General features: G+C 44.1%; 1 protein-coding gene across 1 annotated transcript in view; it reads right to left on the bottom strand.

Moving 5' to 3' along the window:
• Nucleotides 1–13,803, bottom strand: part of ADAMTS2 (ADAM metallopeptidase with thrombospondin type 1 motif, 2) — a 363,960-nt gene that overhangs the window by 134,022 nt on the left and 216,135 nt on the right. The window contains exon 4 of the mRNA XM_006874455.1: nucleotides 13,439–13,641. Coding sequence (XP_006874517.1) covers nucleotides 13,439–13,641 — 203 coding nt within the window. The remainder of the gene's footprint in view (nucleotides 1–13,438; nucleotides 13,642–13,803) is intronic.

Here is a 13,803-nt window from a genome sequence, read left to right as displayed (position 1 = left end):
GATGTCATGCTGGGTAAGGTGGAGGGTCAGAGAAAAAGAGGAAGACCCCCAATGAGATGCATCAGCCAGGTGGCATCATTGATGGTGTCTAGTGTGGTGGCGGTAGTGAGGTTGGCCCAGGATGGGACATTGTTTCATTCTGCTGTGCATGGGGTCGCTATGAGTCGGTTCTGACTTGATGGCACCTGGCAACAACAGAAGAGGCATAAGGTGGTCCTTTGCGGTCCCAAGAACCACTTATACGATATTTCAGGGGAGCAATTAAAAAGTGTCATGTTTTTCACCTTATCATGTGGTGAATCACATGTAAAAGTGATTTACAAGTAAGCACAAGTAAGCTTATGCTTACCTTGCTTATTGGGTAATCTGTCCCTACCTCACTGAGGGTAGGGACATGCCTTGCTCACTTCTGTACTCCAGTGCCCAGAAGGGGGCCAAATTAGAGCAGGGCTCCAGAGAGTGGTGAATGAATGAATATTTGATCAATGACAACTCACATTGAAGCAATGTTCTCCAAATGCCAACACTCTGCTCACAGGCACTTTTCTGGTCTATAACTGAAATAATACTCATATGAAGCCTGGAAGGTAGCCACTAATGACCCAGGGCAGGTAAACCTCCCTCCTTTCTTCTAGACTAGAAGGTACAACAGGCTGATTCTGATTCACCTGTGCAGTGAATTTTAATGTGTTGCCAACAGTGAACAATCATTAGATTTCCCACACAAAATCGAATGCTCAGTTTTTCATAGAAAAATAAAAAAGCTAAAAATAGTATGCTTGCTTATTTCTACATGACTACAAGTGAGTAGGACGAGGAGATGATTTTGAGGGGTGTGGTCCCCCTCATTGCCTCAGTCCTTACCACTTCCTATTGTCTAAGCCTCCTTCCCTACCAGGCCCCTGCGTATGCCTCCTGCCTGGCTCCTGTCAGCATCTGAGTGTGCTGTCCTCTTAAAAGCATTGGATACAGCTTCCCACACATTGCTGGCCCTGACATATCCTGCAGACACATGGGGCCACGCTCTCTGAGAGGCTAGCAAGACAAGCATGATGAACAGGAACAAGACTAGGAATGCCTGGTGGTAGCCCTGGGCACCAGGAGACCCCAAGGCTTGGAGAGCTGTCACATAGGAGGGGAACTTTTGCTTGTTGTCTTCCTGCCCTCTGTGCTATGGCCAGGCCTGAACCCAAATGTGCTCCCTTCCCTAGGAACCCTATTCTCTTCCCGACACTGAAGGGATGTTTTAGAGATGTTTTTCTCCTTCCCAGAACCAGAGCCAGAGACATGTGAATTGGGACTTGGGGCGAGGCCTCAGCCCTGGCTGGTTTACAGGTCCATGGCAAGTTCATGAGATACCCCCTGTGGCCAGCAGAAAACATTCCTGGCCCACCACCGCCTTCCCCAACATTATAATGTGGCCCCAACATTCTTGAAAGTTGTTGAGAAATTGAGCCCATATGCCTTCTGATTGTTTGCAAACACTGGCAAGCCATGGGTAAGTCCAGGCCAATTTCTGGATTAAATTAGAAAAGAGGAAAAATATCTGAATCCTGGAACAGAGAGAAATCATTCATTCAACAAAAATTGTTTAAGAACATACTGTACAGAGCATTGTCCTTGTGTTGGAGGGGTCAAATGATTATCTCCTGGACTCTGAAAGTACATTTTCGAAATCACACTTTCCATAGGCCTAAGAAGCCTGTCTGCCTTCAGCAGGTAAGGTGTTTTGAGGACCTCAGGAATTCATTCAGAATGCAAATGGTTAGCACAACTCGGTGAAATTTCTTGCTCCACTTGACCATAAATTCACTTCTTCTCCTGCTCTGCTGTTTTAGAATAGTTAGGAGCAGCTCATGCAATCACTTTATAAAGATTCCCTCAAAATGACCTCTACAGATGCTTGCACTAACAAGGGTAGAGTGGGATGAGGTGGGCTGAGCTCAAGTTTCCTGCAGGAAAGGGCTACTCTAGCCTCAGGGGCTTTCCCCACAGGAGGCTCAGAAAACTACAGAGGAGAAGGAAGGAGGAGAAGGAAGGAGAAGAAGGAAGAGCTTGTCTCCTGGGGGCCTGCCTCTTGCCAGAGACCCGACAGCTTATAGAAGCTCATAGCAAGTGGGAGGAGGAAATGTCTCTAGTCTAAGGATGAGGAAACCAAGCTTAAGGAAGGGAAGGAAACTTGCTAGGTATGTAAAAGTCAGGATTAGGACCTAGGGTCAGCAGTTTGAGCCCACCAGGAGAAAAAGATGAGGCTTCCTATTCCTGAAAATATTTACAGCTTTGGAAATCCTATATAAGGTCACTATAAGTCAGAACCAACTCAACAGCACTTAACAACAACTAACTTCTGACTCCAAAGCCAGTTCCCATTGCTAACTTTAGAAGGCTAGAGACAGAGTTCAAAATGGGCACTGAAAAGTATGATATCTCTTCTTTAGAGACTGAAGTCAGTTGTTGTTAAGTGCCCGTGAGTCCGTTCTGACTCATAGTGACCCTGTATAGGGTTTCTGAGGAATGACTGGTGGGTTTGAACTGACAACCTTGCAGTAAGCAGTCCAGTGCTTATCCTACAGCACCACATCAGGAATCCTTACAGCCTTGTAGCAAATATTCATCTAATGCCAAATATTGCACTGTGGATTAATGCTCTTAACTGAAAAGTCGATTTGATCCATAAGGTCATTGGTTCAAGTTCACCATCCACTCTTCGGAAACCCTATGCAGGGTTGTTGTGGGTTGGAACCAACTCTACAGCACTTAACAACAACCACAATGAGATATTTTCAGCTTTGCAGGCCATATGGTCTCTGTACCAATTACTAAATTCTGCCGTTGAAGCACAGAGCAGACAAACACAATTTATAAGTAAATTATGGGACTGTGCTCCAATAAAACTTTATTTACAAAAACAGGGGGCAGATTTGAGCCTCAGGCTAGTTTCCTAATCTCTGCTTTAGAGTCTCCAATTTATCTTAAAAAATATGTGAATTTTCCTTCAACTCAGTAGTATATCCAAATTTAACATAAAATTGTTTAAAAACACTTGCCGTCCCAAACAGTGGCCTTTTAAGGGATATTCCTTACATCTGTCTGGTGGTCTCTGACAGTTCACTCAGGGGAATGTGTTCCCTAATATTAAAGGGCCAACTGTGAGTCCTCTTTGGGTGGTAGGATATCACCCACCACAATGGTCTATCTCACGTTTGCAAGGAGTATAATTGTATCAGCAGCTGGTACAGGCAATGCTAGGTCTTTGTGGATACTGAGATCCCTCAAACTATGTATTGAGGTCTTAGGTTTCTGAGGGAAGAGTAGGATTATAATTAGGAAAAACAAGATTAAATTTCACACAAGGAACACTGATCACAAACCCAAGCTTTTATTTCTTGAAGACTTGGCACAAATAGATTTGTTTTTTTTTTTTTAAATACACATGTAACTATATTATTTTAATAACAATTTATGATCTTGTTAGGTGCCATCTTGTTGTGTGCCGTGGAGTCTGTTCTGACTTATAGCAACCCTGTACAGGGTTTCCGAGGCTGTAAATCTTTACGGGAGCAGAAAACCTCATCTTTCTCCCGTGGAACAGCTGGTAGTTTCGAACTGCTGACCTTGTGGTTTGCAGCCTGATTCGTAACCACTACGCTTGCAACTCATAGTGTCCCTGTACAGAGTTTTTAAAGCTATAAATCTTTATGGGAACAGAAAGTCTCATATTTAGACATTTGTCCCTTGTCTCCCATTTATCTGATACTGGAAAAGACCCCCTCAAGTACCTGGACTGTGTTCTAGAGTGGTCACATGGTATGCAAGCCCAAGTTCTCAATTTGGAGCTGCCCAGCCTTACACTGTGATTGTATCTAATCTGAGAGCAAAGACTGGCTCAGGGACTGGGAGATCAAGTTTGTAAAATGTGATAATTAACTAAGCACCAGGGACAGTAGCAGGCATGTTTTGGAATGTTAACTGATCTCTGCCTGGCAGCACCAAATATTGTAGGAAGCACAGTGTTGAAGGAGAAGGCATAGTTGATAGAGCAAATAAAACTGTGGCTCCCTAATGCAGCAAGAGATCCATGTAGAGGGCACACCCTGCTCCTCAGGTCAGCACATGCTGGTGGGAGGATGAGCGGAAATGAAGCCTGGGTGCATGTTGTTGTTGTTAAGTGCTGTTGAGTCGATTCTGACCCATAGCGACCCTGCACAGGGTTTCCAAGGCTGTAAATCTTTATGGGAGCAGAAAGCCTCATCTTTCTTCTGTGGAACTGCTGGTAGTTTCGAACCGTTGACCTTGAGATTAGCAGCCCGATCGTAACCATTATGCTACCAGAGCTCCTTAGTCTGGGTGCATAGGGAATGGGAAAAGGCAGAATGAGATGAGCTAGTGAGAGCAAGTCTCTGAGCAGGGAACCCATGGAGGGTCTGGTGTGGTGCCAGTGAAGGGCACGAAGGAAGCAAGCCTGGGTGGGCTATACCTGTCCCACGACTTATCCTTTGTTGTCACAGTCCTTAGAGCATCAGGAAAGGAGATCTTTTCCCCTCAAAGAAGGACAGTGCAGGGTCCTGCTTCTCTGACTAGGCTACGAGCTGCTAAGCCCCAGGATACTGGGCTTTACCCTGGTTTATCACCAAGTTGCTGGGGTTAAAGCCACAAGAGAATTAAAACTGGCATGAAGGAGTACAGAGGATGAAGTCTGTGCCCCACAGCTTAGCTTAATGCTCAGAACAGACCCCACACCCTTTTAAGGAATAGTTTTCTTCATCAGGGAGTCCCTGGATGGTGCAAACAGCAGCCACAATGTTGAAGGTTTAAGTTCACTCAGAGGTGTCATGAAGAAAGGCCTAGTGATCTAATTCCAAAATGATCATCCACTGAAAATCGAGTAATGCACAGTTCAATTACTCTGACACACATGGGTTGGACAGTAACTAGTGCTTGCCTCTTCATCAGGACAAAAATCTGCTAGCAGGGTGGCTCTGAGGAGGAATGGTTTGGGCTAAACCTTAAAGGCGTGTAGGATGTGAACAGCAGAGGAGGGGAGGCCATGGAGCAGAGACAGAAGGCATCACCAGCAAAATGGGAATGGTCTAACTGGGTTGGAAGGTCTGAGGCTGATACATGTCTTAAGTTTCTGGAATTAACCTGCAGGTAGGGCCCACTTCATGAACTAGAGACCACAGCCCCTACTGAAAGGGCTGAGCTCTGCAGTTCCATATAAGATGCTTCATACTTTCACCCTTTGCTCTGTGTTTTGTAAATCCCACTGGGACACTGGAGTTCACACTTAAACTTCAAGCAGGGCTCACACACTCATTCTCGCCCTAATAGGCACTGATGTCCTACCAGTCAGACCTATCATTTCCTTCCCTGTACTGAGACCACTGCAGCAGTCTGTCCTTACTCAGGTGAGGTGTTTTGGGTGGGACATGGGTGGCTGGTGGACGGTGGCCAAAGTCTGAGTCTAGCGGTGGTAAACTGCTCATGCTCCCCCCACCCAGGTACTGAGCAACAGACAGCATAACACAAAAAACACTCTTCAGGAATGCGCCTGTTTGCCAAAGGATGGTGGTGGGTGGTGGGTCCATTGAAAGGGAAGATACCTAATTTAACTTCCCCAGACATGCCCTGAGGTACCTTTTCAATGGCAGCGGGACTGAGGGACCTCTCCCCCTCCCCCACCTTCCACAGCTGTCTGGCATGCGCCCCACATTGCTCCAGGAGCCTGCACTCATCCCAACTCTCCCTAAACTAGTGGGGCCACTTTTCCTGCCTTTCCAGGTCTGGGCTGTGTGTGTCTGAACATCTGGCCAGCTTGAGGCACCGTTAATTTAATTTTAGTAATTCTGATTCAATTTAAATACACTAATATTTTCTTTTTAAACTGGCATCGCACAATATAAAGATGCACAATAAAATTCAAGCTAATAATTTTAAATTCCAATTTTTCTTTACTTAGAACAACACTCAAGGCGCCCTGGTGATGCAATCCTTAAGAGCTGAGCTGCTAACCTAAATGCCAGCAGTTCAAAGCCACTAGCAGCTCGGTGGGAGAAAACGCCTGGCAGTCTGCAGCCTTACAAACTATAACCTGGGAAACCCTACGGGGTAGTTCTATACTGTCTTAGAGTTACTATGAGTCATAACTGATGACACACAACAACAACAAGGGGACACTAAATAGCAAAAAAAACCCCAAAACCCAACATCTTGACGAGAAGCTGTAAAAGAAAGGAAAACACTTATGCTGCTTTTAACTGTACTTTTCGGGCTATTTGAGTATAAAGCCTCTCAATTTCATTTTGCTCAGGTGACAGCTTGCCCGCAGGCCAGCATTTCCTAGAGTGGGGATACTGGCAATATCCTGATGGTTTAAGGGGTAGCCAGATGCTGCATGAAATTAAAATGAATTGCGTGGAAGAAAGTTGGTCCCTTGAATTCTAGCTCCTCTTTGGGAGACCTCAGTGTGGAAATGCTGTGGTTTACCATGGGAGGGACAGGAATGGTCAGGTGGTCAGTGAGTGGTCAGAGTTTGCGAAATGATACTGTTCACAATAAGTTACTTATGAGGACCAACCAGAGTGAAGTTTCAGAAAATAAATTTCTGAGAGGACAAGAAGTGTCAATCGTGTCATGCAAGGAGAAACTGGAAAGGGAGAGATGACCTGATCTGACCACAGACAAAAATGAAAGATGTCAAAAATCACCCCAAAATTAGGCAAAGGCAAGCAATGAAAATAGTTCCCACACATATGACAGACACAAAGTTAATGTGTTTTAACCAAAAAACTCTTCAAACTAGCAAGAATGGAACTAAAATCGCAGTAAAAAAGGACACAAATAGATCAATTACACACATAAAAAATATTTTAAATAATTATATACACAGTTGGTGTGGTGCTACAGAAAAATGCACAGACTTCAAGGTCAGTTTGAACCACAAGGAAAGAGGTTCAAACCCACCAACTGCTCCTTGGAAACGTTATACAGGTTTGCTGTGAGTTGGAACTGACTTGATGGCACCTGCCAACAACAGCAACAATGGTTGATGGAGTTCGGGTGTGGCGCTGCAGGATAATACACTGGACTTCAAGGTTAGTTTGAACCACAAGGTCAGCGCTTCAAACCCACCAGCCACTCCTCAAAAGCCCTATGCAAGCTGCTATGAGTCAGAACTAACTAGATGGATGGCACTTAACTACCACAATATATGGTTGGTGGTGGTTGTATGTCGTGGAGTTGGTCCCAACTCATAGTGACCCTGTATAGGGTTTCCATGGCTTTATGGTAGCAGAAAGCCTTATCTTTTTGTTGTGGAGTGGCTGGTAGATTCAAACTGCTGACCTGGCAATTAGCAGCTCAACTTGGAACCCCACGTCATTACCAGGGCCCCATGTATATATAGAAGCACTGGTCTGCTAACTACAAGACTGGTGGTTCAAATCTACCAGCTACTTCTTAGATAGCCTATACAGGCTCACTATATCAAACGACGTATTGCATTAGGCAAATCTGCTGCAAAAGACCTTTTAACATGTTGACGAGCAAAGATGTCAGCTTGAGGACTAAGGTGCGCCTGACTCAAGCCGTGGTATTTTCAATAACCTCATATGCATGTGAAAGCTGGACAGTGAATGAGGAAGACCTTAGAAGAATTGAGGTGCATTTGAGTTATGGTGCTGGAGAATATTGAAAGTGCCATGGGCTACCAAAAGAACCAACATATCTATGTTGGAAGAAGCGCGCCAGAGTGCTCCTTGGAGGCCAAGATGGCCAAACTTCGTCTCTCATACTTCAGACATATTGTCAGGAGGGACCAGTCGCTGGAGAAGGAGATCATGTCTGATAAGGTGGAGGGTCAGTGAAAAACAGGGAGACCCCCCAGTGAGATGGATTGGCAAAATGGCAGCATCAATAGGATCAGGCATGGCAACAATTTTGTGAGGTTGGCCCAGGACTGGGCAGTGTTTCGTTCTGTTGTGCATAGGGTTGCTGAGTTGGTACTAACTCAATGCCACCTAAGAACAACAACAACAACAACATATATACTATGTGTGTATACATACACACACATATCCATTTATATATAAACTTTTCATTATGAATCAGATGAAGGTTTATAGAAGAAATCCGTTTTCCATTCAATAACTCATATACATTTTGTTTCATAACACTGGTTACAATTTCCACATTATAACATCTCTTAACCCACTTCCTTCCAGTTTCCTGTTTCCATTCCTCCTTATTTCCTGACCCTACCAGCGTTCTGTAGCACTGTGGGTTGATGCACTGGACTGCAAGGTCGGTTTAAACCGCAAGGTTGGCAATTCAAGCTCACCAAGCACTCCTCAGAAACCCTATGAGTCAGAGCCGACTCAACATCACTTAACAATAACAAAAACCATCCTTCTGAACTTTGTCTAAGCAAATACTAATCTCAAATGGTTGATCATTCTAAGGAGTGCATACCTCTATAGTGTTCAAATGCACTTTTTAAAATGCAACCTCATTACCATTAAATTAACACAACTTAAAACAATAAATGTATCTCCATTGTAGCTATCAAATTATCGTAAGTAAAAAGGATTATTGATGACAAGGAGGTAGGGAAATGGGCATTCCTCACAGCAGAAGCAGTATGAACAGGAGAAACCTTAGCAGAAAACATTCTGAGTATAAAGTTTCAAAATGTACTGACTTGTTGACCAGGGATTCCACTTTTAGGAGTTCATTTTAAGGAAATAATTAAGGGTGAATGATAGATTCAGCTACAAGGATGGCCACTGCAGTTTTATTTCTAATACAAAAATAAAGAGTAGCCTCAAGGAAATAAGTTTGTGATACGAATGTGTTAAATAAGTAATAAGTTAGATTGAAAAGAATATTACAGTAATCTGGCACAATCATTAACATGAGGCAGAAGAAAATAATAGATAGGAGGAAACATTCACATACCTATATAAATATATTCTGATTTTGCTCACAAATTATATACTGCCTGTGTTAAATATAATATTTTAATAAACAAGGGTACTTTTCTAGAATTAAGAAGGAAAAGAAGGAAATCTTCTGGCTGGTGCATGCTGGTATGGGTGGGTGGAAGGTGTCCATATGGCTTTATGTGTCCATGTGGCTCTAGTCAAGTGCTTAGCAAACATTTACAACCCTTCTCGCCCTCCAAGGAGTCTGAGATGGAGAAAGTGATGGAGGGATTAATTCTTATTTCCCTATGAAAACAGGAATAAAATGTCACTAGCCCACTCTGGTAGCGTAGTGGTTACGAGTTGGGCTGCTAACCTCAAGGTCAGCAGTTGAAAACTACCAGTTGTTCCATGGGAGAAAGATGCTCCTGTAAAGATTTGTAGCCTCAGAAACCCCATGCAGGGTCGCTATGAGTTGGAACTGACTCCACAGCATACCACCACCACCAACACCACCAGACTGCACTTAACAACAGCAAGAACAAGAGGACTACAGGAGTCCTCGTGTGGTAATGAAGAATAAGCATTGTTAGAGTGCTAACCACAAGGTCAGAGGTCAAAGCCCATCAGCCACTCCTCAAAAACCCTATAGAGCATCCCTATGAGTTGGAACTGACTTGATGGCATTTAACAGCAAAACAATAGAGGACTAGAAGTGGCACCTCTCCTAATTTCCCACTGTTCTTAGAATCCCATCCACATCTTTTTTCACTTCTAGAAGGCCTTGTCTGCCTCTGACTTCCCCTCCTGTCCCACACCTTTTGCTCAACACGCTGACCTTCCTTCATTTTTCCATCATACTGACCTCATTTCCTACCTCAGGACTTTTGCATGCCTGTTTCCTCAGCCTATATCCTGCTTCTTCCCACAGTTGTCCCATTATTATTCAGGTCCTAGATCCAATGTGATTTTCTTTGAATGGCTTCACTGACCTCTTGTATAAAATGGCTTACCTTCCCCAACCTCTCTCCCGTCTCCATCTCATCAATGATTTTATTTCCTTCATTGAATTTCTCATTATCTTAAATGATTTCATTTATATTTTTACTGGAATATAAATATACCAGAATATAATATACCAGAATGCAGACCCCTGGCAACAGGGACAGTGTCTGATCTTACTCACTATGGTGACACATAGAAGATACCCAAAATATACTTGTTAAATATATGTATGGAAACCATGTGCATTAGACAGAATAATGCCTAATAACAGAGAACGGCAGAGAATCTCAGTTCTTTTCTTCCTTACGTCATAGTTCAATGAAGGTTAGGTGGTCCTACCACATCTTGTAGCCTAAGTGGTTTCCAAGGTCACTATGGCAAGGAAAGAGAGTGATGGAGGGGACACACTGGATCTTAACTGTGTTGGCCAAAAGGTGACATGTGTCACTTCCTTTCATACAAGCCACTAGACAGAACTAGCTATACAGCCCCAAATTAGCTACAAGGCTAGGAAGTAGAGGGCATGTGATAAATTTGACCAGGACCCCACATCTCAGCCACAGGTTGTACCCATAAGAGACCTCATCATCATCACACATGGGGGTCCTACAGACAGAAATCTCCGTATGTGATGATGATTAGGGAAACCAAGGCAGCTTAGAGCTGCCAGCCATGGTGAATCTGGCTGACAGGTCTAAGGCTGTGCTCAGCTCAACCTCAGTTTCTCCTCTACCCTCATGTGTGGTCTACAGTCCCTGGGTCCCTGCCACCTGGACCCCCACGAGACCCTTCTCCCAGTCAGTGAGCACCTGCCCACTCGAAGCTGCCCTGGTCTGTGGACACTGTTAGTGTAACCAGCCCTGGTTCTGTGGGCTCCAACAGTCAACCAAAAGCCTGCCTGGGAGCAGAGTCCAGGCCAGCTGCCATCACATCTGTCCACCACATTGCTGCTCTTGTCCCAGTGCTGGAAAGTCCCATGTCCAGCTGTGGACTGACAAAGGGATGAAATTGGGCCCCAGCCAGACCTTTCAGTGTCCATCAGGATTCTGGCTGTGCTCTAGGAGAGCCCTTCAAGGTCTCAAGGCTTCACTCATGACTCCACACCCTGGTCCTGCCCACATGGCTGTCTAGACCACTGCATTGTGTCAGTTTCAAAGACAGGACACAGCTGAAAGTTCTGCTATGCATAAATCTCCCTTAGCTGCACTGTCCAATATTGTAGCCACAAGTCACACTGGCATTTCAATTTAAATGTAAATTCATTAGAATAAATTAAATCATTTAAAAAATTTCTTTTCCCGTTGTATTGACCTCACATCCAGTACTCAAGAGATGAGTGGCTAGTGGCTACTGAATTGGACAGTGCAGAATTAGAACATTTCCATCATCATAGAAAGTTTTGCTTGATAGCCCTGTTCATCCTTTCTGAAATAGTCATGCTTCCTCGATACTCTCCTTCCAAAGATCATCCACGTGTTCTACAAGCCTTAGATCAGCCTCTGGATTCTCTCCAGGTGTGCAACGATCTCAGTGAGGACACAGAGCCTTAGAGGGTATTAATTGTCAAGGCAACCCCCCACACCACACACTGTCTGTCGAGCCTTATCTCCCATGTCCTGGAGATGGGCTCTTGAGAAGGTAGATGGAGTTCAGATTAGAGGTGCAGATGACCTCTCTGTGTCTCCCTGAGCTCCAGGCTGTCTGCTATCCCTCTCTATCTCTGCAGGACCTACTGCTGTGCCTAGGACAAGGGAACATTCAATCCACATTGGCTGAATAAGTAAACACATATCTTTGCAACATGGAAGAAAGACATAACCCAGCACTTGGATTTATCACCTAGAATCTTTTCTTTGTTATAAAATTAATGGCATTAAGATTTTTCCTATTTCTTGTGCTTGTTGGAAAAAATAAGGAATAGTTGGATCGCTAGGAAATAAATAAATAAATAAATTGAAGTCAACTGGCAAAACTAAAAGAAAGCTCTAGACTTCCTCCAATCACAGGTATGTGTTTCCGTACCAGGGAAAGGAGAATTTGCCTCCACCAGTCTCTTGAAGAGGAGTCCTGGTGTGGTGCTGTGAGTCAATGTGCAGGACTGCAAAGTCGGTGTGATCCGCAAGGTTGGTGGGTCAAACTCATCAGCCGCTCCTTGGAAACCCTGTACAGGGTTGCTATGAGTCGGAACTTAACAACAACAACATTTCATGAAGAACTCATCATGCCTGCTCCAACTTCAGACATATCCTTGGCATACTTCTCAAGAATAGCTCCTTATGTACTATCAGTTCCTAAACTAAACATTGTCAGTATAGTAAAGTCACATTTTATTTAAAGACTGAAAAGCATCTTCACATCTCTTATCTCATTTAATTCTAACAAACCTCCAAGATGGGAATTATAGACCCATTTTCAAGATGAGAAAGCCAAGTGACATACCTGGGGATGGTAGGGCCAGGAGCTGACCAGGGCTCTCTAAGTTTAAGCACAGTCTAGACCCTGAAGGCCAGGTACCCACTTCTATACATGGCAGAGTAAGCTGGGGATCTCTTCCCACCTGCACAGTGGCTGGGACATGTGCCCTGGACACTCACACCGACACCCTTGTACCTCCTGCCAGAAGACACGGAGAGGTACGAGTGGGCTCGGGCAGCCCTTCCTGTCTTCAGCATTTGGAAGACAAGGGCATGTGTCACTAGTACCCAAGAAGGTTTGCATGATGCACAGACACCACCATTGAATAGTCCAGGATCACAGAAAGAATGTGATTGCCTTTTCAATATCCTTTCAACTCATATGATTAATTCAAGGATGGGTGTTGATCTGTCTGACCCTGTCTCTAACATTCACCATTGTCCCTTTTTAATAGAAAGACATGCAAAAATAACCACCACCACCACCCCCCCAAAAAAAAAAACACATATTTAAAAAGCTGGAGTTAAATAGCATTGCTTACATTTTAGCTTACTCTTTAGGTAACTTTTAGGTAAAATGATGTTTTCTTTTTAAATAATCTGAAGTTTTTTTTGTGTGTTTGTTTTGTTTTGTTTTTTAATGTCAGTTGGTTTATGAGAAAATACACAGATCAATTACAATGTGGATATGGCAGAAGCGAAGAAAATATTGCACAAATAACTGAGATTTGTGAAAACTGCATTACCAGGTAAATTTACTTTACTAGGTAAATAGCTAATTACTTAAAAAGAACTTTACTAGGTAAATAGCTAATTACTACCAATTTTCAGATGAGAAAAACGTAGTTTTAGTGAGGTGGATGGAATGGCTAGTATGGATGATCAACTTTCCTCACTTGTCCTCTTGTAGAGACCATCCTTATGTAGACATCGTTTACCTGAGACTTCACAAGGAAAAGCTAGTGGCAGGTAAATGTCCCACAGAAAGTGCAGGTACTTTGTCCTACCAACATCATTCTCCATTCTAGATGAGTGGTTGGCTCCTCCCACTTCTCCCTCCACTCCCTGACACCCAGGCCCTGGAAACCCCAAACTCACAATGTTCATGAGCGTAAGCAAGTATTTCTGCACATGCTCCTTCCCATGGAATTGGACCACAGAGTCGTCCACACCCAGCAGAACTTCAATGTTGTAGTCGTCATCAGTAGCGTGTCTGCGTGCCCTCCGCCTAGAGCTGTTGACTCGTTCTTCCAGCACGCCCAAGGCCCGACTGAGGCTGTCCAGGCTACCTGAGGAGACCCCTGTTAGGAGAAAGGACATAGTCTTCAGTAGCAGTATGGGCTCATCAGGAACCTCACAGGAGAACAAAAACCCCATGCAGATGCCACTCAACTCCTGCCAGGCACCAGCATGATCACCATTGTATTGAAATCTCACAGCAACCTTGCACTGAGGGCATTGTA

This window comes from Chrysochloris asiatica, unplaced genomic scaffold, assembly GCF_000296735.1.
Source record: "Chrysochloris asiatica unplaced genomic scaffold, ChrAsi1.0 scaffold00279, whole genome shotgun sequence".
Taxonomy (NCBI): domain Eukaryota; kingdom Metazoa; phylum Chordata; class Mammalia; order Afrosoricida; family Chrysochloridae; genus Chrysochloris; species Chrysochloris asiatica.
This window is presented reverse-complemented; position numbering and strand designations above follow the sequence as displayed.